This window comes from Anolis carolinensis, chromosome 2 (assembly GCF_035594765.1).
Source record: "Anolis carolinensis isolate JA03-04 chromosome 2, rAnoCar3.1.pri, whole genome shotgun sequence".
Taxonomy (NCBI): domain Eukaryota; kingdom Metazoa; phylum Chordata; class Lepidosauria; order Squamata; family Dactyloidae; genus Anolis; species Anolis carolinensis.
Genome location: NC_085842.1, coordinates 291,574,103 through 291,599,955, shown reverse-complemented (window position 1 = coordinate 291,599,955; position 25,853 = coordinate 291,574,103). Strand labels below are relative to the sequence as shown.

Genomic DNA, 25,853 nt, shown 5'->3' with positions numbered 1-25,853 from the left:
CAAAAAACTATATCCCTCATGTTAGAAGCCAAACTCATTACACTAGCTTTGGACATTAGCCTTTCTGACATGAATCATTTGGTCATCTTGCTCTGTCTTTTGTAGCAGTGAGATTCCCAGTTACAAAATTCTGTATTTTAGAAAGCATATAGGTAAAGATAACGGTTTTCCCCTGACATTAAGTCTAGTCGTGTCTGACTCTGGGGTTGGTGCTCATCTTCATTTCTAAGCTGAAGAGCTGGCATTGTCCATAGACACCTCCAAGGTCATGTGGCCAGCACGACTGCACGGAGCGCTGTTACCTTCCCGTGGTACCTATTGATCTACTCACATTTGTATGTTTTTGAACTGCTACGTTGGCAGAAGCTGGAGCTGACAGCGGGAGCTCACTCCACTGCCGATATATGTTAAATATATATTATATTATAGAATATATGTATTCTATAATATAAATGTAGAAGTTATTCAGCATGCCATTCAGTACTTTATCAATGAATAGTACATAAATAACTAAACAGTATGCTCAGCCATTTATACGTGTCATTTAAGTATTTATTGTACATTGAGAATTTTATGTATAATGGCTGTTTGCTTCTCTTACAGAAGGAACTGAGCCTTCCAAGAAGAGGAAGTCTGTAAGTAACTGATTTCTCCCCATTCATTTTGTTCAGTGTATTCTGCATGAATCTTGTATGCTCCTTAATATGTCTTTCTTCTTTTGATGCTGGATAATTGAATTAAAGTGTCATATTTTGGTATGTTGCAATTTCTCTTCTAAGTTCCATGTTAGAATCAAGGAAGGATGATCAAAAAAATTATGGGATCTAGTGAGACGATTGTAATTTTATTTAAGAGCTCTTTAAATGGCTAAGTATTTCAGGAAACTCATATATTTGAAGTCATTTGCAGACGATTTAGTGATTGCAATGGAAAACACTGTATATAAAAATGATCAATTGCTAAAAATATTACAAGATGTTGGAGATGTGACAGAATTTAAAATTTTAATAAACAAAAGACAAAGAAGATTATGAAAAAAATACAGGGTGTTTGAAAAAAACTCACTAGTTTTAATGTGTTTATACTTAAAACTAGGGAGTTCTTTTTCAAACACCCTGTACATTAAAATTTATTGAGAATTCTGGCTCTTAAATTGAGAAAACGGTGAAATATTTAGGTATTACTGTTTCAAACAAAAATAACATTTTTTCAAGATAATTATGTTAAAACCTGGGGCGAAATAAAAAAAGGTGTTCATAGAAGGGATAAACGGAAGTTGTCACTATTAAGGAGAATTTCGGTAAAAAATGTTTTCCCAAAAATATTATTTTGATTCTTGACCATATATTTTATTTAATAATGTTCGACTCAAAAGTGGCAGAAGGATTTGTCAGAGTTTATATGCTGGGGGAAGAAACTAAAAGTGGAATGTAAATTCCTTCCAAGATGCCAAGCACAGAGGAGAACTAAGCATACTGGATTTGAAATTGTATTTTTCTGCATATTATTTGGTTTTGTTAAATGATTGGATAATGTTGAAAAATGATAAACTGCTGGATTTGGGAGGGGACGTGGTTTGAAATTTCTTTGAATGTTTTTATAGTATGATAATGTGAAATCAGTTGTAGATTTTAATAATCATTGTGTGAGATGAGGTAAATATAAATCTAGACTAAGTCATAAGACACATTTATGGATTTCTATGGAAATACTTTTTATAGAATTTGCAAGATTACAAACAGAAATGGGTAACATAACACCTTTCACTGTTTGATCAGGACAGGTATAGAATTAAAACAAATAGAAAACGGATATCTGAGGGGTATAATTTTCTATGATTTTTGAAATGGATTCAAAACCATATGGTTCCCATCAGAATAATTTGTAATTTGAATTACAGTTGTATAGCAACAGTGAACATTTAGTTGGTAAAATGTAAAAAATGTTATTAATAATCTAAATGGAGGAGGAACAAATTAAAGAATGTATGGTAAAGTGGGCACTAATGTTTAGTTACAATATTCAGATAGATCAATGAAGAAAATGTGGTTGTGGGGTTGAAATTTACCCTGTGTGAAAACTTCAAGGTGAACTGTTATAAAATGAGGCATTGTTAGTGATGAAAATGTATAAAGGGATTACCAATATATGCTATTATAACAGCAAGAGGAAACATATTATGTTACATATGTTACAATGGATTTGTGGAAAAGCAAAAAAAAAAACATGGAAAAAGGTACAATGTTTGAATCACAGAATATTTAAGAGAAAAATTCAGTTAAAATGGATTTTATTTTTGTTGAGTCTATGGAGAACAAATAGAGAAGTAACATGAGAAAGTGCTACAATATATGATAATTGCAGCAAGATTATCGTAAGCAAAGACATGGAAGACAATGGAAATTCCAACATAGGAAGATTAGATAATGGAAGTGTTTGAATTGTCAGAAATTGATAACTTACCTTTTTTGATGAAAGAAAAATCATTGGGCAGTTTTATGAAAGACTGGGAATCATTAATTAATTATATTTTTGCAAGACAGAACTGTGGGATCTGATAATTAGTAGTTTAGATTAAAAAATAGAAGTGTGAAGTAATATGGAGGAAATAGAATTTAATATCATATATACAGTGTTCCCTCACTACTTTGTGGTTCACTTTTTGCGGATTTGCTGTTTCGCGGTTTGTCAATAAACTCTAAAAGAATATTATAAATCATAAAAAATTACAATTTACAGCCTAAGGAAGGGAGGAAGGAGAAGCCAAAGGGAGAGAAAATGAGCCCAAGCGGCAACGGGAGGAGAAGGAGGCGATTTATCAACACATGATTGGTTGATAAAGACTTAAAATAGTGTATAACTATTAAAATATTGTATAAATATTAAAATAAATATAGTGTCCCTACATTGCGGATTTTCACTTATTGCAAGTGGTCCTGGAACCTAACCCCAGCGATAAGTGAGGGTACACTGTACCATCAGTTAGTATAAACCGTTAATTGGAAAAAACAGTTAATTCTTTTTATATCTTTTTGTAATGTATTCTTATTTTGTATGTATTGTTTTTAGTTTTATTAGTTTTTGTTTGTAGTGTGTATAGTGTTTTTATATTGATATATGTTTTATTATGTTATGTAGTTTTTAGTATAATAATAATAATAACAACAACAACGACAACAAAAATGGGAAGAAAGAAAATGTAGATGAACATACTGAGGAAATAAATCATTTTAATTAACTTAAAATGAAGAAGAAAGGGAAATTTTTGTTTTTATTTATTTATTTATTTATTACATCATTTCTACCCTGCCCTTCTCACCCATCAGGGGACTCAGGGCGGCTTACAATATACATCAGAAACACAGTTGACATCAGATTGCAAGGACACTTTGAATAAAGGGTCTTCAATTCTGATTTCTTCGTCCAAGAACTCACAAACAGTTATATCTTGTTAATGACAACCAGAGAATTATTAGTCTTGAAAACTATGGTTTAAAATGAATTTAAATTAAAAACTATGGTTTTAAATCTGCTTTGGAATAATAGGTCAGTTTGTAATTTATCACTGCCCAGTCCTAATTGTTTACTGCCCTGATTCCAGCACTTTACTCCCACTATAGTCCTGTGTTTTGCACATTCCCTGCCCATTCCTTGCAATTTTATAGTTCCACTTTTCAGTTCTGATGCTCACTGATGTATTTTATGATGTTTTATTTTATCTTTTAACTGTTTTAATTATATTGTTGTTGTTTTAAATTTTTATATCTGTTACTTGATTATCTGGGCTTGGTCCCCATATAAGCTGCCCCAAGTCCCTTCGAGGAGATGGAGGTGGGTTATGAAAATAAAGTTATTATTATTATAAAAGGGAATCCTCATCTGTATTTTATACCTGCCTTGCACAATGTCAGCTAAGGGTTTGAAGGATTGGCTTTTTTATTGTTTTAGGAGCAGAGTCCTGAAAGATCTTCATTTTATTCTTTTTAAATACCAGTGGTTGCAAGGAATAAAGTTTTTGAAGAAACTGAGAGAAGCATAGCATATCTCATGAAACTTAAGAAGTATAACTAATTGATTGATATGCTCATTCCATCTCTGTTTCTGTTCAGAAAAGCAATTCTCAACCTCTGTGTTCCCAGGTGTTTTGGCTTAAAACTCCCAGAAATCCCAGCCAGTTACCAGCTGTTAGGATTTCTGGGAGTTGAAGACCAAAACATCTGGGGACCCACAGGTTGACAACCACTGTGTTAAAGCCTTTTCTAGGGAAATTTAATTAATCTAAGTAATCAGAAATCTTTGTATGTTATTTTGTTTAATATATTCTGGAACCCACAAATTCTGAAGTTCAAGTGCCTCACATATTTTCCCAATCCTTACTCTTACTGGAGATAATTTCATTATTTAATTCTAATTAATGTATTTTTGTTTATGTTTGATTCCTAGTTGCAGAACTATATGAGCAGCATCTTCAATGTCATCAATGTTTTCTTTCCATGTTGTAACTTTAGAATTTACTGGTTGGGACTCGTCTTTTTGTAGATCCTTTTGAAAGAGTTTTGGTATAGACATGTTGAAATCTGCGGGAAGATTGTTCTTATTCGCAGCGATCCAAGGTTCTTTAGGCAGAAAATACAACATTTAAATTCCCTTCTGCTAAACAGTTCACTGACCTTTTAGTTCCACTCATCAAATCTTCCTAGATCTCAAGTGTTAACACAATTTTAAAAGTTTTGAATGTATTAATTAGGAGCTGCTTTGATCAGCACTCAAGTTATGCGTCCACCATTTTGGGCAGTTAGCCACGCTCCCCTGATACCTCATAGTTAATTGCATTATGTATGCTTATGTGCTTTCTCTTCATTTTTCTAATAATACAGCCTTGTTTGTTATCTTGGAAATAATTCACACCATGTTCACTGTGTATTTGTTATAAGATTGAATTTTAAAAAGTATTTTAAAAACTAAGAATGAGATAGAGGAAATATTAGGGATAAAAATAAGGTTGAATAAAATACAATTCTTTACTCAGAAAACAGAACGTATACAGGTCTCCAATAATGTTTATAATTTATGATCAGGCTGGAAACCGGGATGCTAAAGGTGGAAGGTTTGACCAGTCATCAATCTATCCAAAAAATGATTGTCACCATAATCCACAATACCTTCTCCCCCCTTTTCTTCAGTTTCCAGTCCAGCTGGCTTAGGGGAGCCTTAAGAGCCTTGCAACAGCTAAGTCTTTCCACTAAATCTCTTCTAGCTATGGGAGATGATAGGGCCTGTGCACTAGTGAAACAGATAGTTTTTGATATAGGAAGGCAAACAGAGCTCATAAAGTCACTTAAATTTCTAGCACCAACACATTTAAGATGGCAAGTAATTATAGCACCTTATTTTTACTTCCTTAATAATAGCATCCTGAGAAGATCGTTCACTTTGGCCAGATGCAGCTCTCTTCCCTTTAAGGTGTTGAGGGCAAATATAAGAAAATTCCACTCCCTAGAGCATATGATTGTTAGAGATCGTATCTATGTAATGAAACCCTCAGTCAAGTGCTGGTAGGTCTGTCTGGCTCAAATGTTAAAGATATATTGGACTATATGTTCATGGGCAGTGACCTCAGGATTAACGGCCCACTTCTGTGCATCAATTTGAAAAAATAAAAAGTGACATCCAGCAATCAGATAGTATGGGATGAGAAGTTTTTAACATGATATGGTTTTAAAGTCTAGGTTATCTTTTTGAAACCTATAGTCATAGTCGGGTTTTATAAGTATCTTTTAAATGGTGTTAAATTTTAACTTATATCCTAGCTTAATGTAAACACTGTACTGATGTGGATAGATGATTGTAAGGTGGGATTCTATACTGGTTGCTGACCGTAAATAAATACATACAGAATTTTTAATAGTTACAGCTTTGGCAAATGGAATACTGAGGTAATTTACTCCGTAATTAGTTTTGATGTAGCCTTTATTTATTTTTTTATACCTTGGAAACATTCTCTTTGTTCGTAAATAATAATATGTGATGTGATGGAATTTTAGAAATATATTAGAGGGCTTGGGCTACAAGGTACCTGTGTTTTTGATTTCAGCACATTTTCACATTCAGTTATACTTTCTGAATCGTATTTTAATGAAATATGCCAAATTTTATTTGTAAAAAAGTCCATGGAGCCATTTTTGTTCTAGCATCTTAATCAGTTTTCATATATAGAAAATCCTGCCTTTTGCTGGTTTACCACATAATGACAATAAACTTCATTATATATTCTAAGAGAAATCGATGATACCATCATTTGAGGGGCTAGACAGAAGACCAAATGCACACAACTTAATAGGAATGGTTAAGCTTCTTTTTGCTTAAGGCATGACAGTTTTTCCAGAAGTTATAAAGGTTTGTAATTGTTCTCTTTATCAGTGATTTTGAGTGCGGATTATTGGATTACTTTAGGAAAGAAGAGATAAAGGTAGGAAATAGAATGGAACCCTGTTGCATCCAAACAATATAAGAACAATGAAACAATATTCCATATTTTTATGCAGAAGCCTGTATTATTCTGTTGTTAACTATGTTCAGCTCTACGGGTTTGGTATCTGATTTTAGATTTGGGTCTAATGGAATAAAAATTGTGTTTAGAGCTAGTTTCAGGCTTGCTTGATACTGCTATATTGACCTAGCAAAGCGAAGCAGACATTTCTGTCAGTTCTAAGATAGTATCTTAGGAGAACAGTAATTAGCAGAACAGAAGCAGAGTCTTTCTTCGTTTATTTTTGTATGCTACATGCAATATTTGCTTTACAAGATGTAAAAAGCTAGGTGTGAGAAAAGAATGCTCAGCCACAAAGCAAGAGAATTGTCTCTTCTGCTAGAAGATTAGATGAGAAGTTACCTATTTTACAGGGGATTAAATATTATTTAGTCCACAAGTGATAAATGAGAAATTAGTTAAAAGTTGAATAGAGTTTCAGTGTAGATTTAACAGGTTTAAAATCCCTTATGAAATAATCATTTGAGTATTTAGTGTGTAGGTTTTCCATTGATTGTTTGGTGACATATGGAAAAATGTTTTAGAAAGAAAGTAGGAAGTCCATCAACCATATTTTTAGAAGGCATGTTAATGTCTTTACTACCACTGGTATACAGTGTTCCCTCCCTACTTTGCGGTTCGCTTTTCGCTCCCTCACTACTTTGCGGTTTTTTTCTGAGAGATGTGCATGCGCCAAAGGTGCTAGTTTCCCTTTTGCGCATGCACCCTCCCTCTCGTCGGCATCCAACCGGGCCACTCTGGACGCTGACGAGAGGGAGGCGCATGCACAAAAAGGAAACTGGGAGGCACCGGAGAGGAAGAAGGACAGGAAGAAGGCTTGCAAAGGGGAGAAAGGCCACCTAACTACTAATATAATGTGTAAATATTGAAATAAATATAGTGCCTCTACTTCGTGGAATTTCACTTACTGCGGGTGGTCCTGGAATGTAACCCCCGCGATAAATGAGGGAACACTGTATTGCCAACTTTTGAAAAGAGCTATCTTCCCTTTCCTCCAAACTCTGTACTATTACTGTTTCTACTTTACCTATAAAGGACATTGAGAAATGAAAATAAAGCAGAAAGTATTGAGGAAATGTATCTGGGTGTGATGTCATTTTGAGGAAGACTGCTGAAGAAGTGTAGCTGTGCTGAATCTTAGTTATGGGGAAAATGCAGGAACTACTACTATTAGGCCAAAAGATCTCAGCTGGCATTTGGAAACAATAGACATTGACAAAATTACGATCTGCCAGCTGCAAAAGGCCACCCTGCTGGGATCTGCACGCATCATCCGAAAATACATCACAGTCCTAGACACTTGGGAAGTGTTCGACTTGTGATTTTGTGATATGAAATCCAGCATATCTATCTTGTTTGCTGTGTCATAATAAAATAATAATAATAATAATAATAATAATAATAATAATAATAATAATAATAATAATAATAATAATTTAATATATCCTGTAGTAAAGCGGAACATATCTATTGGATGAAATTATACAGAATATCAGATTAGACAGTAATATCCACACCTTCAGAAACAGTGTGTTGACTTTAAAATCATCCTTGTTAAGCACATTAGGGCAACAATTAGCTCGAGCAGAATGTTAGAGCGATGAGCACATAAACATAAGATCAAGTACCTCATGGGCGTTTGCTGTCAAGGTAGTAGATCCACTTTTGAAAAGCCCATATGTCATTTCCTTCCATTTCTGTAGTTAATAAATGGAGATTCAGAAATGCTTAGATGATACTTCAGTGCCAGAGAACCCTCGTGGCAGAGTGTTAAAGAAGAAAATGACAGAATGAGCAGACTGTTTCATGTTTAACACTCCTTCATCTGTTTTGTACTGCCTCCTCTTACTTGTTCTGAGGCAAACAATTCTTCCCTACTGGTACCCCTTGGCATCAAGAAGTATACCCGTTTGCCCAATCTGTTGCATTTGGATTGATTAGAGAGGATGATTCATTTGTTTTTCTGCTGCAGGGTTGGGAATCATGGGCCATGAAGATGTGGTTGGAATTTAACTGCTAACATGCCACCATATTGGTTATGCTGAGGAGGGCTGCTGGGGATTGCAATCCAACTATTGTTACAGGGTCAAATGTTTTCCCTCTCTGTAATACAGTAATATTTTTATTTGTGGTTTATGTGACCACCGCAGTTTATAATGGAAAAACTGCTGCTGCAACATCAAGTAATACCACTTAGCATGAAATACAATGGGAGAAGAGCACGATTGCCCTTCAACCTATTGTCTGGTAATAAATTGTTCCCAGTTTTTTGAATAACAGGATATGATATAGAGAATGCAAATCAATGTATCAGAAATTCCTATTAATTTGAAATGGGCAGCTGTGAACTAATGAACTATGGATTTTTTTGTGAACATTCTACATTTCCCAGTTCACCTTTTCTTTGTACAATATCCGAGTTCCTGAAGAAGTGTATCATTATTTAAAAGAAAGAAAGAAAGAGGGAAAGAAAGAGAGAAAGAGAGAAAGGAAGGAAGAATACCTGCAGGTAAAAGGTCTCTAGGAATTGCTAACAAGACCCAATAGATGAACCTGACAATATTGGGCAGGAAACAGCAAGCGGGGAAAAGTCAAAAGAAATGAAGCAGACTATCTGTCAATCCTATTTTGTCTTATACTTCAATGATGCTTTTTCAGTCTCTTTGAATATTTCGGAGATTGCTTCTACTTGTATACTTGCCCTGTCCTTTTGCCCTGACCTGTTGATCCCGCATTTTTAAAAATGTTCAGCGTTTCATTGTTTGGATAACACACTGAGAAATAGTGAAGAATGGAGGAAGACAAGCAGAAGTAATAGACAGAAGAATGTATTTTAAGGATAGAAAAAATTCTGCTTTAACGTAAGGGAAATAGCCCTGGACAAAAGAAAATCTTAATGTGAGATTTTGTGTGTGTGTGTGTGTGTGTGTGTGTGCTGACTGCAATTACATCTGATAGGCTATGTCGTATGAATATTTATTTATTTATTTATTTACAGTATTTATATTCCGCCCTTCTCACTCCGAAGGGGACTCAGGGCTGATTACAATGAACACATATATGGCAAACATTCAATGCCAATAGACAAACAACATTCAGTTTTAGACAGACACAGAGGCAATTTTTTTAACAATTTTCCAGCTTCACGATTTCCGGCCACAGGGGGAGCTGTTGCTTCACCATCCATTGATGGCTGTTCTTCCTCTTCTTTTCCTCGTGAGCAGTTTTATGGTGTTGTAGATTAGTTAAATTAGCCTCCCGCATAAAGCGTCCCTAAATTTTCCCTACTTGACAGATGCAACTGTCTTTCGGGGCTGCTAGGTCAACAGCAAGCCGGGGCTATTTTTTTTTTTAATGGTCGGAGGCTTAACCCGACCCGGGCTTCGAACTCATGACCTCTCGGTCAGTAGTGATTTATAGCAGCTGGTTACTAGCCAGCTGCGCCACAGCCCGGCCCCAATAATATCTGAATTTGGTATTATAAAATGTGTTTGACTAAATAGGAAATTAATCTTCTCTATTGTATATGGGCTTTATACAAGCACAAGTTTGAATCTCACAAAATGTCACTTAAGAATATTACTAAATTTTCTACACAATCTAGACACAATTGCTCCTGAATGTCCACTCTCGCAGAGCAGAGCCAAACCAGCCCCTTGTATTTCCAAGGAGTTGGTGGCGATGAAACAAGTAAGATGGAGACTAGAGTGACATTGGTGGAGAACCCAAAGCGAATCTGACCGAGCATGGACTAGAGTGTATTTGAAAGCCTACTGTATGTAATTGTATGCTGATGTTTTTATGTAAAGTTGCTTTGAGCCTCCTGCGGGACGGATAAAGCGGGGTATAAATAATAGTAATAATAATAATAATAATAATAATAATAATAATAATAATAATAAGAGTGCGGTTTGTGCGCTTCTGTGACTGTTCATTTGGGTTTTGATGATTCCGTAGCCCACTTGTCGATGGATGTCCAGAATCAGCAGCATCCACCGCGGTCCTTTTTATCCTGGGCGACGACCGAGCCAGTATAGACTTCGTTTGGGTTTGATTCTCCATAATGCTAATGGGTTACTTCTGCTCCTCAGCTGAGGCCTCTCTGGCTTGGTTGGACCTGCCGGTAGTTACACTACTGCCAGCACAGCCCTCAGTCATCATTGGAGCAGTTAAGCCCCCCCAACACGTCAAGGTGGCACCTGTGGGGGGGGGTCCCGGTGGTGATGGGCACACTGGGTGCCGTGCCAAAAGATCTCAGCCGGCATTTGGAAACAATAGACATTGACAAAATTACGATCTGCCAACTGCAAAAGGCCACCCTGCTGGGATCTGCACGCATCATCCGAAAATACATCACACAGTCCTAGACACTTGGGAAGTGTTCGACTTGTGGTTTTGTGAAACGAAATCCAGCATATCTATCTTGTTTGCTGTGTCATACAACGTCGTTGTGTCAATAATAATAATATAATATAGCAATAGACATTGCAAAAGGCCACCCTACTGGGATCTGCGTACATCATCCGAAAATACATCACACAGTCCTAAACGCTTGGGAAGTGTTCGACTTGTGATTTTGTGATACGAAATCCAGCATATCTATCTTGTTTGCTGTGTCATTAAAATAAAATAATAATATAGCAATATAAATAAATATTCCAAATTTGTATATAAAGAATTTATTTTCATTTGAAAGTGAATGTACATTCATTCTAACTAGTCTTAACAATATGCCTCAGGTCTTCCATAATAATCAGTATACTCTTGCAGTGTCTTCAGTGGCACACATTCAATATATATCACATTTATAGTTCATATACAGATTTACAGTAGCATGATTTATACCTTGCATACTTAATAGAGGGTCAGTGTGGTGGGCATAGGTATTGAACAGGGTTCGGATTCCTGCTCATTTCAAATCCCCATTCAGCCATGAAAACTCACTGGGTGATTTTGGACAAATCACTCTCTCTCAGGCTCAGAGAATAACAATGATAAATCTGCTCTGAGCAAAACCTGTGAAGAGAAGCCATGATAGGTTTGCCTTAGGGTCACTGTAAATCGGAGGAGCCCCCGGTGGTGTAGTGGGTTAAAGCCTTGTGACTTGAAGGTTGGGTTGCTGATATGAAAGCTGCCAGGTTTGAATCCCACCTCCCTCTATCAGCTCCAGCTCCATGCGGAGACATGAGAGAAGCCTCCCACAAGGATAATAAAAACAGCAAAACATCCGGGCGTCCCCTGGGCAATGTCCTTGCGGACAGCCAATTCTCTCACACCAGAAGTGACTTGCAGTTTCTCAAGTCGCTCCTGACACAACCCCCCCCCCCCAAAAAAAAACCCCTGTAAATCGGAAATGACTTGAGGACACACAGCAACACAGCTTTAGTTACTTAGTCAGTGAAGCGATAAGATCCAAATGTCTTCACATACATATTGTGTGTTGCATCTGATAAAGTAGATCTAAATCTAGCAAAACATATGTTGCCAACTTCTCTCATTCAGGGTGCTACAATACACTTTTGCATAATATATGTGTGTTGGTAATTCAAATCCTTATTTTGTTTTTCTGTTGCTTTATGTTTGCTTGAAAGCTATACATATATGGCTATAGCCATAATTTTCATGTAGTCCATATTCACATTCTGTAAGTGTTAGTTTTTTCACTGCCTTGAAAATAAATGTTGGTTGTTTCTATGAGAAGCTGAAAGATTAACTTTGAGTAATACAGACCTTTTCAAGCCTTTATTATCCCTTTACAGTTAAACTGATCCCAGAAGTTTCACTTCAGCACAATTCTTCAATGGTTCAATGGAACCTCAGTAGGAATTTTTCACTTGAGAGTCTGCCAACATTCAGCTGGGTGCAAAGACTGAAAAGTTTTATTGCAGACTTGTGGAGTCTGACATTAAACTGTAGAATGAAATGGGAAATATCCTGACCCATTTCACTTCCTTTCCTTATTTGATATTTTTGTGTACAAATAAAAACCTTGTGATCTTAGGAGAAAATAAAAATATTTAAATCATTGGTTTAGCTGTTTCCTGTATCATTTTCTATGAATATTTTAAAACATTTCTGTCAGTTTGGCACATCAAAACTACCATTTACAGATTTGACTACATCCTTCATTACTATGATGTTTATACATCTAAAGTGCATGTTTATTCCTCTGGGATGCTGTCAGTTTGTTTGAATCAAAAAGTCCACAGTAAGAGAAATTTAAAAAATCTCCGTATAATGCCATCTGTTGTTAAATATCATGGATTCAAGGCACTGAAATATTACTGTTAATACTTGTGTATTAGTCAAAATATTAATGCCAAACTCAAACTAAAAACCTGGTTTAACTTTTACATGGATCAATATGATATGGTATTGATATGGCACTGCTTTTGGTCTTCTGGTAATGACGGCAACGGAAACTCCGCAGTGGAGCGAGCAAAGGGCAGATGGACTTTTAAAAGTTAGAGGGACTAACTTTCACCTTAGTCACTCTCAGGATAAGCTGAAAAAAGCTCTAATTCACACTGCTCTCTCCATTGTGGTGACAGCCCTTTGCTGCTTCTCCTGTGCGGAGATTAGAGAAGATCAGGAGAAGCTGAAAAAATCTCCAATCCGCTTTGCTCTTCTTGCCCAGATGTTGGCTTTTTGGTGCTTCCCTGCTGGGGTAAGGAGAGTGGAGGCAGTCGGGGTTTCTTTTAGGCTCTGGCTCCTTCTACACTGCCCTATATCTCAGGATCTGGTCCCAGATTATCTGCTTTAAACTGGATTATATGAGTCTCCACTACCAGATAATCTGGGATAAGTAGATAATCTGGGATCAGATCCTTGGATATAAGGCATTGTGGAAGGGGCCTAAGATCTTGAGTACTTTGCTGTTCCGTGAAGAACCTAAAAAAGTAATTTATCCCCTTTTGTGCTTTTATTTGTATATTCTTTTTCATGTAACACTTTAGGAACAGAGATTTTGATTAGAACTATTTTTATACACTGTAATGTGTGATTGAATGGTCATCTGAAAAGTAGCTTTTGCAGCATTTTTTGAAATGATAATTTTAAGCTTTCTTCAAAATCATGATTTTAAAAAATATTTCATGGTTCAAGAACATTTGATCAAAAAATGTTCAAGTCTTCGGGAGGTACAATATGTAACTTCTTACCATAATGTCAAACTATTTCAAGCTGAAGAATATGTACTGGGTTGTGTAAATTGTGGCCTGTAGTCCTCAACCCCCTTTTTGTGCCCATCAACTTAGTAAAAAACTACAAAAACAAATATGCACGAAAAGAAGTGACCCAGAATTATGGCAATATAATGAAAAAAGAAATGTGTACTATACGTCAGACAACAGGCACCCTTAAAAACATAGCAAACAAGTGTATAAAAACCACATAAAATGAAGAAAGGATACTCAGGGAAAAAAAACATACCTTTACAGATAAACGCATGGCTTGAGTCTTTAATTTCATTGGACTTCAAAGTATAAATCCAATAACTTCTCTTTGTAATTGTCATCCTTTTGTCAAACCATGTTGAAAGAAAAAGACTGAATTTGTTCTAAAGCAAAAATCTCAAATACACAAGAGGCTGATGATGAGTTTGAAAAGGTTGAGTCAATAGGGCCAGCAAAATATGATTATGAAGATTTTTATTTGAGAGGTCTTCAATTTGATCACAGATAGATTTCCAAACATGTCACAACATAGTGTGGATGATGTAATTGGGACTAACTGAATTTGAAATCTCTACGATGCAAAGTCTGAGAGCAATACAAACAATATCTACACTTGTAGGGACTCATAGCAACTGGCATATAATTTCAGGCATACCACAACCTTTTTGCAAAGTCTTTTTATATCTGTCTGGCTCTTTTCCTTTATCTAGCTATCAGGTTTTTTAGCAGGATTGGCATTGGGAGGTTGGTGAGAGAGGGCTGGAAAAAACAAACCCTCAGTGTTGGGTTTTAGAAGGATATCTATAGTACACAATGCAATAAAGCTTGAACAGGAAAGAGCAGAATTATACCCTAGGCAGTCCAACTGCAGTCATATGTCATGTATGAACAGCAAAACAGAAAGACATGAGGAGAGCAGACGAGCCTAACCAACTCCCCTCAGCATGTTTGACCACCAAAATAGATATTATTAGAAAAGCAGAGGAAAAAAATCCCTAGATGCATTTTGATATAAGGTTTGAAGTGGACTCTAAAATATTCTAAATGTTTTTGTTTGTTTATATAAACAACCTGATCTGTTTGTTTCATTTCGGTTATACCTATCTTTTGTAATGAATAAAAAGTCTGCTGAAACATTTTTAAACTACTATTTTTTTGTGTGTGGCATAGGAACCTATCTCTATTCTTTGCATATTATTTCTGCCTAATACCCCAGGACACATCTTTTTTATTACTTAAAGTATACTTACATATATTTTTTAAAAGTCAGTATGAATCAATTTTCATATACATTCTGGATTCTATGTGAAACAGTTATTTGGAGTCTGTTGCATCCTGATACGATTTTGTCCAGGCCCTAATGTTAATATAAACATATAGGTCACGATTCTGGCGTATATTTTTATGTTAATACTAGCTTGGGTACCTGGCCTTTTCTGAAAAAGACATTGTTTGTTTTTTTAATGTTATGAGTAGACCCATTAGAAATTGCTGCAGATAGATCCATGATTGATAGTATTAGCAGTAGTCTCTGGAGGCGGGTGAAGGTCCTACAAAATTCCGTCATCCCTGATCCATCCTCCCGCCAAAACCACACCAGGACGTAAAGTGTGTCATATGGGGGGGGGGGGGTCTGTGTCCCAAGTTTGGTGTAGGTTCATCATTGTGGTGGTTGCTGTGGTCTCTGGTGGTGGGTGAAGATACTGCAAATCCATTGTCTGTTGTCCATCCTCCACCAAATCTAACCAGGACATAAAATGCATCATGGGAAATCTTTGTGCCAAATTTGGTCCAGATCCTAGGTGATGGGGTTAGCAGTAGTTTCTGGATGTGGTTGAAGGTACTGCATATCCCATTGTCCATGGTCCATCCTCCCCTAAAGACGACTAGGATGTAAAGTGTGCTATGGGGGCTCTGTGTGCTAAGTTTGGTCCAGGTGCATTATTTGTGGGGGTCATAGCGGTCTCTGGAAATGAGTGAAGGTACTGCAAATCCCATCATCTGTGGTTCATCATGGGGGGTAATTGTCCCAAGTTTGGTCTGGGACCGTCATTTGTGGGGGTCACAGTGGTCTGAGGAAGTCAGAGCTGAAGGGGGTGAAGGTACTGCAAATTCCGTCAACTATTGTCAATCCTCCCCCAAAGAGCTCCAGTGCATAAAGTGGGTCATGGGGTGTCTGTGTGCCAAGTTTGATCCAGGTATGTTATCCATGGGGTCGCAGTGGAAGTTGGAGACTTATCAGGTGAAGGTACTACAAATTCTATCATCCATGGTCCATCCTCCCTCAAACAACTCCAGTATATTATGTTGGTCATGGGGGGTCTGTATGCCAAGTTTGGTACAGGTCCATCATTTTTGGGGGTCACAGTGCTCTGTGGAAGTCATAGGCCTGCCCAGAAAAATACATCGCTGCCCACATGCATATCCACATACAAACAAACACTGACTTTTATTATATAACCGGCAATACCCAGGTTATTTGAAAAAAAAGCATTGCTTGTTTTTGTATTTAAAGTTTGGTAATTTGTGATGCCATTTCTTAGAAAAAAAGTCAGTCTTTGCTTTGGATTTTTATGAATTTGTATCCCCGGGGGGGGGGGGGGGGTTGTCTCAGCGTGGATTCACAACTGGCAGTCATTAGTTGCAAAAAACAAACAGTTATAAAAAATACAATTAAAAACAGATAATTAAAACATCAATTATAAAAACATCATTTAAAAATTGCACAAGTCTAAATCATAGTCCAGGGTCCATTCATTATCTCTTTTTTTAATGATTTTTATTAGTGTTTTCTAGATACAATAAAAGTAAAAGCCAAAACAAAGCATAGTAACATAACGGTGAAGGGTTAGGAATAAATTATCAGTCACATAAATTGTTATTATTATTATTGCTGTGTTTGCTCATCGAATTCCTGGTCCCGCAGCCATGTTTTGAGTTTTTCTGAAAGGATAAAGGGAGGGGGCCAACCTGATTCCATTAGGGAGGGAGTTCCACAGATGAAGGGCTACCACAGAGAAGGCCCTGTTTCTCATCCACACCAGTTGCGCTTGTGAGGGTGGTGGGATCGAGAGAAAGGCCTCCTGCTACAATCCTAATCTCCGATTTGGATCATAGAGGAAGATATGTTCGGACAAGTAAGCTGGGCTGGAACTGTTTAGAGTGTTATAGGCTAAAGTCAACACTTTGAATTGTGCTTGGCAGCAGACTCTAGTGAGCAATCCGGCTGCTGCCCGTTGAACTAATTGAAGTTTCTGAAAAGTCTTCAGAGGCAACCCCACGTAGAGCGCATTGCAGTAGTCTATTCAAGATATAACAAGTGCGTGGACCACTGAGCAAAATCTCCCCTAGCCACCGCCAAGACCTAGGATTTCAGACTCAACGGATCACTCAGAAGCTGCGAACCTGTGGCTTCGGGGGAGTGTAACCCCACCCAGCACAGGCTGTAAAGCTATGCCCTGTTCAGCCTTATGACTGACCAGGAGGATCTCTGTCTTGTCTGGATTCAATTTCAATTTGTTCATCTCATCCAGTCCGACACAGCTGCCAAGCACCGGTTCAGGACCTGCACAGCCTCCTTAGTGACAGGTGGAAAAGAGTGATAGACTGGTTTAGGAGAAACAAATCTGGGAGTTGTAGTAGAAGAGGAGGAGGAAGAGAGTAAAGACAAAGAAGAAGAGGAAGAAGAAAAGAATTGAACATGGATTGGAACCTGAGGTGCTACTCAAATAATTTAAATGGGCTAAATTCTTCTCAAAAAAGAAATAAAATATTTAGGCAATTAAAAGGATGTAACTATGATTTGATTGCACTCCAGGAAACACATATTTCCCAGAGACATGTGTAATCATTTAACCAAAAAATTCTTGGTAAATAATTCTATTCAGCAGCATCAGAAAAAAAAGGGGGGGTGATTTACCTGAAGGACAATTTCCCAGCCAAATTGGCATTTAAAGACTCCGAAGGCAGAATAGTGGCTATCTTAATTGAAAGAGGAAGACAAAGATTGTTAGTGTGTAATATTTATTCACCGGATGGGCAAAAGGAAAGTTCACAGAAAAATTAAGAGAACTAATTGGTGGTCAAAATTATGACGATCTTATACTCTTAGGTGATTTTAACAGAGTGCTTGACAACAAAATAGACAAACAAATACAGGGTAAAAGGAAAAGACAGGAAAGCCTAGGTCAACTCCCCAAGAGCTTTATAAACTTAAAGAAAGAATTGGATTTAGAAGACGCTTGGAGGGCACATCATTGGACAGAAAGAGACTACACCTACTTTTCCAGCAGACACAAAAATTGGTCCAGAATCGATATGGTCTGGACTACTAAAGCTCTGATTCCAAAAATAAATTATATCCGAATAATGCCAAGAAAGGACACAGACCATTGTCCACTAGAATTAAGGTTAAATCAAAGGATCAAAGCCAAAAAATGGAGATTAAATGAAAACTTATTAATGAGGGAAGAAGACATAGAGAAAAATAAAAAAAATTACTTAAAGAATATTTCACTTTTAATAATATCGAGGAAATAGATGTTAGTATCATGTGGGACGCAAGCAAAGCAGTCATGCGGGGCAATTTCATTCAACAAGCGCAATAAAAAATAAGCTGAGAAATCAAAAATTGAAAACAATACAACAAGGAATAGAATCAGTGGAAAAGAACCTAAAAAAGCCCCAAGAAACCCCAAACTAGAACAGGAATTAGAACTTTTAAATAAACAACGACAACATTTAGAAACAGAACAAAGAGCCAAAGAATTGAAATTCACCAAACAATACCACTTTCAAAATGCTAATAAACCGGGGAAGTGGCTCACTCGAACACTAAAAAAAAAACAAAAAAAAAACAGGCACAATGGATAACTCACATAAGAGATGAACAAAAAGTATATACAACACAGAGAGAAATTATGGATCAATTCAGTAAATATTTCAGAGAGTTATACAAAAAAGATAATATAAAAAGAGAGGAAATTATGGAATACTTAGGTAAACAAAAAAATACAAAGGTTAACGGACGATCAGAGAGAGATGTTAAATAAGGATGTAACACAGAGAAATTGAGGAAGCAATTAAGAAATTGGATGCCAGCAAAGCTCCGGGTCCAGATGGCCTGACGCCAATATATTACAAAAAACTCATAGAAGAACTACTACCCCACCTACAAAACGTGATAAATAATGCCCTACACCAAAAGAAACTCCCAAAATCCTGGAAAGAAGCTCATATAATAATGATTCATAAAGATAATTCGGATGCCAGCAGTATTAAAAATTATAGACCCATCTCTTTCTTAAACACTGATTATAAGATTTTTACATTAATAATTGCAGAAAGATTAAAGTTATATTTATCGAACTGGATTAAAGAGGATCAAGCTGGTTTCCTACCAAACAGAAACATCAAAAATAATGTTAGATGCCTAATCAATACAATTGAATATTACGAAAAATACAATAAAAAAGAAGTGGCAATAATATCGGTCGATGCGGAGAAAGCTTTTGACCGCATCAATTGGGAATTTTTCAAAATGTTATTGAAAGAGGTGGATATAGGCCATAATTTCACAAACGCAATACAAGCAATATATGACGAGCGGGAGGCCAGTATTTGGATAAATGGTCAGGCATCCAATAAAATCAAGGTGGAAAAAGGGACAAGGCAAATGTGCCCTCTGTCACCATTAATTTTTATAATGTCATTAGAACTGCTCCTCAACAATCTAAGAGGAAACAATAATTTGAAGGGATTGAAAATTGGCAAAGAGTCGTATAAACTCCGAGCCTTCGCTGATGATTTGGTGTGCACCGTAGAAGATCCTGTAAATAATATAAAAATTTGGCTACGGAAAATAGAGGAATTTGGGAGGGTATCAGGATTTAACCTTAACAAGGAAAAATCAGTGATATTGACTAAGAATATATCAAAAGAATGACAAATTAAAATAAGTAAAATAACTGGTCTAAAGGTATAAAATAAAATAAAATACTTAGGAATCAATTTGACAGTTAAAAATTCGCAACTGCTCTAAAATAATTATATTAACAAATGGAAGGAAATCAAAACGAATTTAAAGAATTGGTCATCACTAAAACTATATCTTGGGCAGAATATCAGTCATAAAATCCAACATCCTACCAAAAATGATGTACCTTTTCCAAAACTTACCAATTATTAGAAATCAGAAACTATTCAAAGATTGGAATAAGGACATATCTAAATTTGTGTGGAACAACAAAAAACCAAGAATTAATTTTACAAATATGACAGATGAAAGAAAAAAAGGGGGGTCTTGGCCTAACAAATTTAGCCCTTTATTTTGATGCCTGTGGATTAGATTGGGTAAGGGATTGGATAAATTTAAGTAATAAGAAAATATTGACCTTGGAAGGTCATGATTTGAGGGCCAGCTGGCACGCGTACCTCTGGTACAATAGGAAAACAGTGGAAAAAAATTTCGGCAATCACTTTATCCGGTCAGCATTATTAAAAATATGGGATAGATATAAACAAAAACTTTATAGTAAAGCCCCACTCTGGCTCTCCCCTCTGGAGACACACCAAAGGAGAGAGCATGGTTGGAATAAATGGCCCACGTATAGGGAAATATTGAAGAGAGAAGGAAATGAATTAAGGATGAAAACATTAGAGGAATTAAAAAAGAAATATGGAAACATGACTTGGGTCCAATATTACCAACTAAAAGAATATTATAACAAACATAGAGCAAATGGATTCGAAGATAAAATATCATTGTGGGATGAAATGCTCCCTAAACAAAAGAAGACCAAAGCAAGTATTTACAAAATTCTATTAGGATGGGTCACTGAAGAGGAATCAATTAAACAATGTGTGATAAAATGGGCAAGGGATATAGGATGAACAATTACACTAGACGAATGGGAAATAATTTGGAAAAAATGTTAAATTATACATACGCCTATGACCTAAAAGAAAATTGGTTAAAGATGTTTTACCAATGGCATATGACACCGAAGAAAATAACATTTGCAAAAGACAAGAATATCAAATGCTGGAAGTGTGGGAAAAGCTATGGTACCTATCTACATATGTGGTGGTCCTGTGAAAAAATAAACCGTATTGGAGAGAGATACATAACAAGTGTCAGAAGATTCTAAAAATAAAAATTCCTTTAGTCCCAGAATACTTCCTATTGGGGATGTCTAAACCTTAAATCAATTATATTGTTAAATGCAATCTAAAGAACGTCTCTGTTGAATTTAAAGACTGTGTAAAAAGGGAATAGACCATGAAAAATAGAAGAACTGTTGAACTGTTGACCAAAATGAGAATCATTTTCAAGGAAGGTTGCAAAAACACGCTATCGCTAACCAAGAACAAATAAAAATCTCAATAAATTATAGAATCATAGAGTTGAAAATAAAACTCTTTCAGTGGTTAAAGGCAGACAAATAGAAGATCGAAGCAATCAGAATTAGAAATACAAATATTTAGTGAATTGTGCAGACAAAGCAAATAGTTGCAATAATCAGTTCCAAGAAATAGAAGACAACAAAAATGGTTGGAGCAAGAGACCTGTTTCATAAGATTCAAAAAAGGAAAGGGAAATTTAAACTAACAGATACTGAATGATCAACAACACATTATTGACTTGCTTTGAGTCTCCTTTGTGTCTCCTTTGTGGAGAGAAAAAGCGGGGTGTAAATAAACATAATAATCATCATCATATGAGCAGGACAAATAAAGAAAATCTGGAAACAGGTATAGGTTTTGTTTTTGCATATTTGATTAATATAATATCTCTAGGAATCTCTAGGTCCTCCAGTATGGTTCTGTGACCAACCTCTGCTGGAAAGTGACCATAGAGTCATGTTGTAAGACCTAGAGTTTTCTAGAGAGGTGTTTTCTCTGGTTAAAAGTGTGGTGTGCCTTCTGGAGGGGTTCTGCACTCCTAACACCCAACAATGCAGACAATAGAAAAGACAAAGAGATAAACGAGAGAGTCCTTTGAAGCACTATTGCCATAGGCCTTAGAAAGTGATATAGAAGACATTATCAAAGAATTGGAAATAATAAATCACCAGGAACAAATGGCTTACCACAACTTTAAATCTGATTTACAGATTTTAATCACTTTAAAGATGATGTTACAGATATTGAAACTGTCCAGATTTTTTGTAGCTTGACTTGAACATTAGTCAAAGTGAAAACTGTAGTCAAGAAATTAGAAGACCATAACGATTTGGAAGTGCAAGTTTGAAGGAACTACATACAGTTCTTAAGTATAAGAACATATTGCTGAGCATGAAAGTTATCCATACCATGATATTTCCTATTAGTATGGATGCAAAAACTGGGCAACAATGAAAGCTGTCTCTCACACAATCCAATGTGCTTGAAATATGGTGCTCAAGAAAAGTTATACAGATACTGTGGATTAAAAAAAAAGATACATACATGGGTCACAGAACAAATCAAGTCTGAACTCCTAGTAGAATTCAAAACATCATATTTTGGGCATATTGTGAAAAGCATGTCTCAGGGGAAAAGACAATAGTGCTAAGAAATGTTGAAGTAGGAAAACAAATAAACGACAGATGGATAGCAGTGGAAATATAAGAAGGAGAAAGGAAAATTTGAATTTCCCCAAGCAGGATTTTGTTAATGTATTTGCCAGGAGAACAGTCTGGAGAGTGATTGCCAGTTTATCAAAATATAAAGAATGACAAAATGTATGTGCTGAATACACAAAGTTTTCCTATTTGTCACAACAAACTCTATAATGTTCAACAGTGGAATATGTCGCTTTGCAGTGTGGTGGAGTCTCCTTCTCTGGAGTTTTTAACAGAGACTAGATGGCCATTTGTTGGGTGTGCCTTATTGTGCGTTCGTCTATGACAAGGGGGTTGGATTGGTTAACCCTTGTGGTCTCTTCCAAATATATAATTCTATTATTCTATAATATGTAATTATTGTTTATACTTCGTTGAAGAAAAATGGAATCAGAAAAGCTATCTCTTCCACTTTAGTCACGTTGACTTTGCTACTGAGCCACACCATTTTCTCTATTTTTTTTATTTCTTTCTGTGAGAACACAAAGATGCTTTGCCATTGTCCAGTACAAACACATACAATGAACTGTGTTCTTACAAAGGAGCTCTGCAAATTCATAGATCAAGCTATCAATGATTACAAGTCATAGTGGCTCTACATTGATTACCTTCAGTATCTGAGGCCGTATGCGTCTGGATATCAGTTGCTTGGGAGTACGAGTAGGAGGGTGCTCATGAGTGCATTTTTTGCTGTGGGATTCCCATAGCCAACTAGTTAGCTAATATAGAAAGAGAATGTTGCAGGTCTTATGTCTATTTCAGTATAACTCCTCTTATTTACTTATATATTTGGTAGTATTGTGGTCCTGTTGCACAAAGGAACATGTGCTTGTTTATTTCTGTTATATCCCACCTTCCAAAATAATGTTGACCATGGTTATTAAAAACCATTCCAGCATAAAACTATAATTTACAATATAGCTATATCTCGATCAGATTTTTGTGAGATCGCACCAAGAATCTCTTCAAAGAGGAAGAACATCCTTTGATCCAGTCAACTGTGCTTTCACACATGCAATCAACACTTGAACAATAGGCATTTGCATTTATTAAACCACTTGATGGGGAAATTAATAGTTAAGCACACAAAAATAAACATTTTCTTTACTGAATCTATAATATTTTACATCTCATTGTGATTGAGTACATTATATTACTGCATTGAGGTACTTTTTCACTTTCTTTGTTGAAGAAAAATACTTATGTACTTAGTAATTTATTGTGTTGTCGAAGGCTTTCATGGCTGGGATCACAGGATTTGTTGTATGTCTTTCGGGCTGTGTGGCCATGTTCCAGAAGTATTCTCTCCTGACTTTTTTAGTAATTTATTTGTTTCTAATCTTTTCTCCAGTTAGTTCATAGAGCCAGACATGATTCTCCTCCTCCCCACTTTGTCTTCACAAAAGTCATGTGAGTTCAATCAAACGAAGAGATGAAAAGAGTAGCCCAGGTCATCTTTTAAGTTTCATCGCTCTGTGAGAACATAAACCCAAATTTTCCAAATCCCAGAATAACATCACATAATCATGTCAAAATCAAATTAATAATTATTTCTTTCATGACTTTAATGTATCAGGTTTGTGGTGGTTATTCATTGTATAGCAATTTTGTGAGGTAATTAACATTAAATAGACCTTAATATGTTCATCCAAACACATATTGTAAATTTTACCTAAACCATTACATTTCTGGAATTTAATTTTAGTGATCCAGGTTGTTTGGGTGTATTATGTGTCTTTGACACTATATTTTAAATACGTTTGTCCTAGCTAGGGGAGATCTAACTTAGCTAAGATCCATTAGCTATTGTCAGTTGTTTAATTCAGTGGGTCTACTTTTGTTGGACGTATTAATTGGATTAAGACCAAAATGTGATTTGTAAAGCAGAGAAGAATGTTGAAATTATGTTCTTAATGTATTTCACTCCCACTTTTCTTTTATTTCCCATGAATTTCAAGTGTTTCTACAATTTTCTTGAATTCTCCAAATTTTATAGATAAAAAGAAATGTCTTGTTTGAGCAATATATGCTTATTGTTTAAACAATTAAGGGAAAGAATCAGTTACCAATACTGCTAACCTAAATGTGCTTAAAATGGTTTTGCCCTGCTGGGAGTACACTTTCGTGGCTTGAATTGTGATATAGACAATGCAGTTTCACAACCATGAGGAAATAACAAAAAAGAAAGAAAGATATAGTTTGAAAAAAAATCTGAAGGTTGGATAAAGAAACCATCAGAGAAGTGTAACATTTGTTTCCTCTTTAACACTTACTTAATCATTCAGTAATTTAATTAATCTCTTAATTCTGAATTTAAATTCATTTTGAAATTCCAGTTTAATCCAGTCATTTTTATTTTTTTTAAATTAAGTTGCCTCTTTACATTGGAACAATTCTCATTTAATTGATAACTTACTTGATTTTAATTAATTCCTATTATTGGTATAGCCATGCTGTGAACAGCATAGTCAAACTATAGAACACAGTACACAGATCCGGGGGCAGGGAGGGCTGCAGAGACCCAGTTAGCTGAACAACTTCTATAGCTTTGATTAGTTCAGGTGGCAACTAGTCTGGCGAGAGATCTGTGAGCAGAAATTGCCTTTTGCACATAAATCCCTTTTTGGTTTGTAGAATAGATATTTGCAAATGTTAAAGCAGAAACAAATTTCCAGAATCTGAATTTAATTGTATTTATTTACTTTCTTCATTTGAATACTAATTTTTGTGATAATGGACATAAGACGAATAAAAAAGATGCACAAAATGAAACAACAAAATGGCAATATTATTTCAAATGGTTTTTATTAGGAACTATTCATAGTATGAGCTTCCTAAACTGGTTTCCTCTTGTTCCTCTTAGCACTTGAAGGCCCTTGGGTATCTTCTTGTAAGAAAGTGGGAGGGACTACCCTGCTGGACACATCTAGGGCACTTTGAATTTTGTTTACATTTATTTTCAGAATTCTTAATGCTAGGTTGTTGTTATTTAAGCTTATATGCATAGTTAGGATTTCTGTAAAAAGGTAATATTATTAGTGGTTGCTGCAGTTGACTCATTACTGTAGATTGTAAAAAATATACATTAATCTTGAAAAAATGGGATATTAATAAGCTTTCTGTCAGGTTTCCTTTCTTGCTCCTATCTCACGTTAATGAAATATTAATAATATTTCTTTTATTAGCAGTCAGGTACAAGCTCCTCCAAATCAGATGATTAATTTTCAATTACGTATGAAGGAATACCAATGTTTCAGCATCATGTGTTTTCCCCTAACACTTGCAATGATTATCAGAATAGGATGAAAAGGGACCTATTTTGTATCTGATTTTTTATTTTTCTCAAAAAATCAGATTTTTTTTCACCCAAAAAAGAATAAGAGGATGGTCATATTCTGCTTGACAGGACAGTAAAGTGTGGGGCATCTTAATTCAGTGCAGAGGAGGAATGTTTTAAGCATATACTATTTCACTTTTTGTGTTTTTTATATACCTTTGAATATGCAGTGGTGTCTCTGTCAAAGG

The 25,853-nt window shown here is 35.8% G+C and overlaps 1 protein-coding gene across 10 annotated transcripts in view; it reads left to right on the top strand.

Moving 5' to 3' along the window:
• Positions 1-25,853, top strand: part of mast4 (microtubule associated serine/threonine kinase family member 4) — a 275,054-nt gene that overhangs the window by 101,198 nt on the left and 148,003 nt on the right. For 9 of the 10 annotated variants that reach the window (XM_062972362.1, XM_062972363.1, XM_016990890.2 and 6 more), the window contains one exon: positions 604-635. The exons of the other annotated variant lie outside the window; for it this stretch is intronic. In XM_062972362.1, coding sequence (XP_062828432.1) covers positions 604-635 — 32 coding nt within the window. The remainder of the gene's footprint in view (positions 1-603; positions 636-25,853) is intronic. 10 annotated transcript variants of the gene reach the window in all.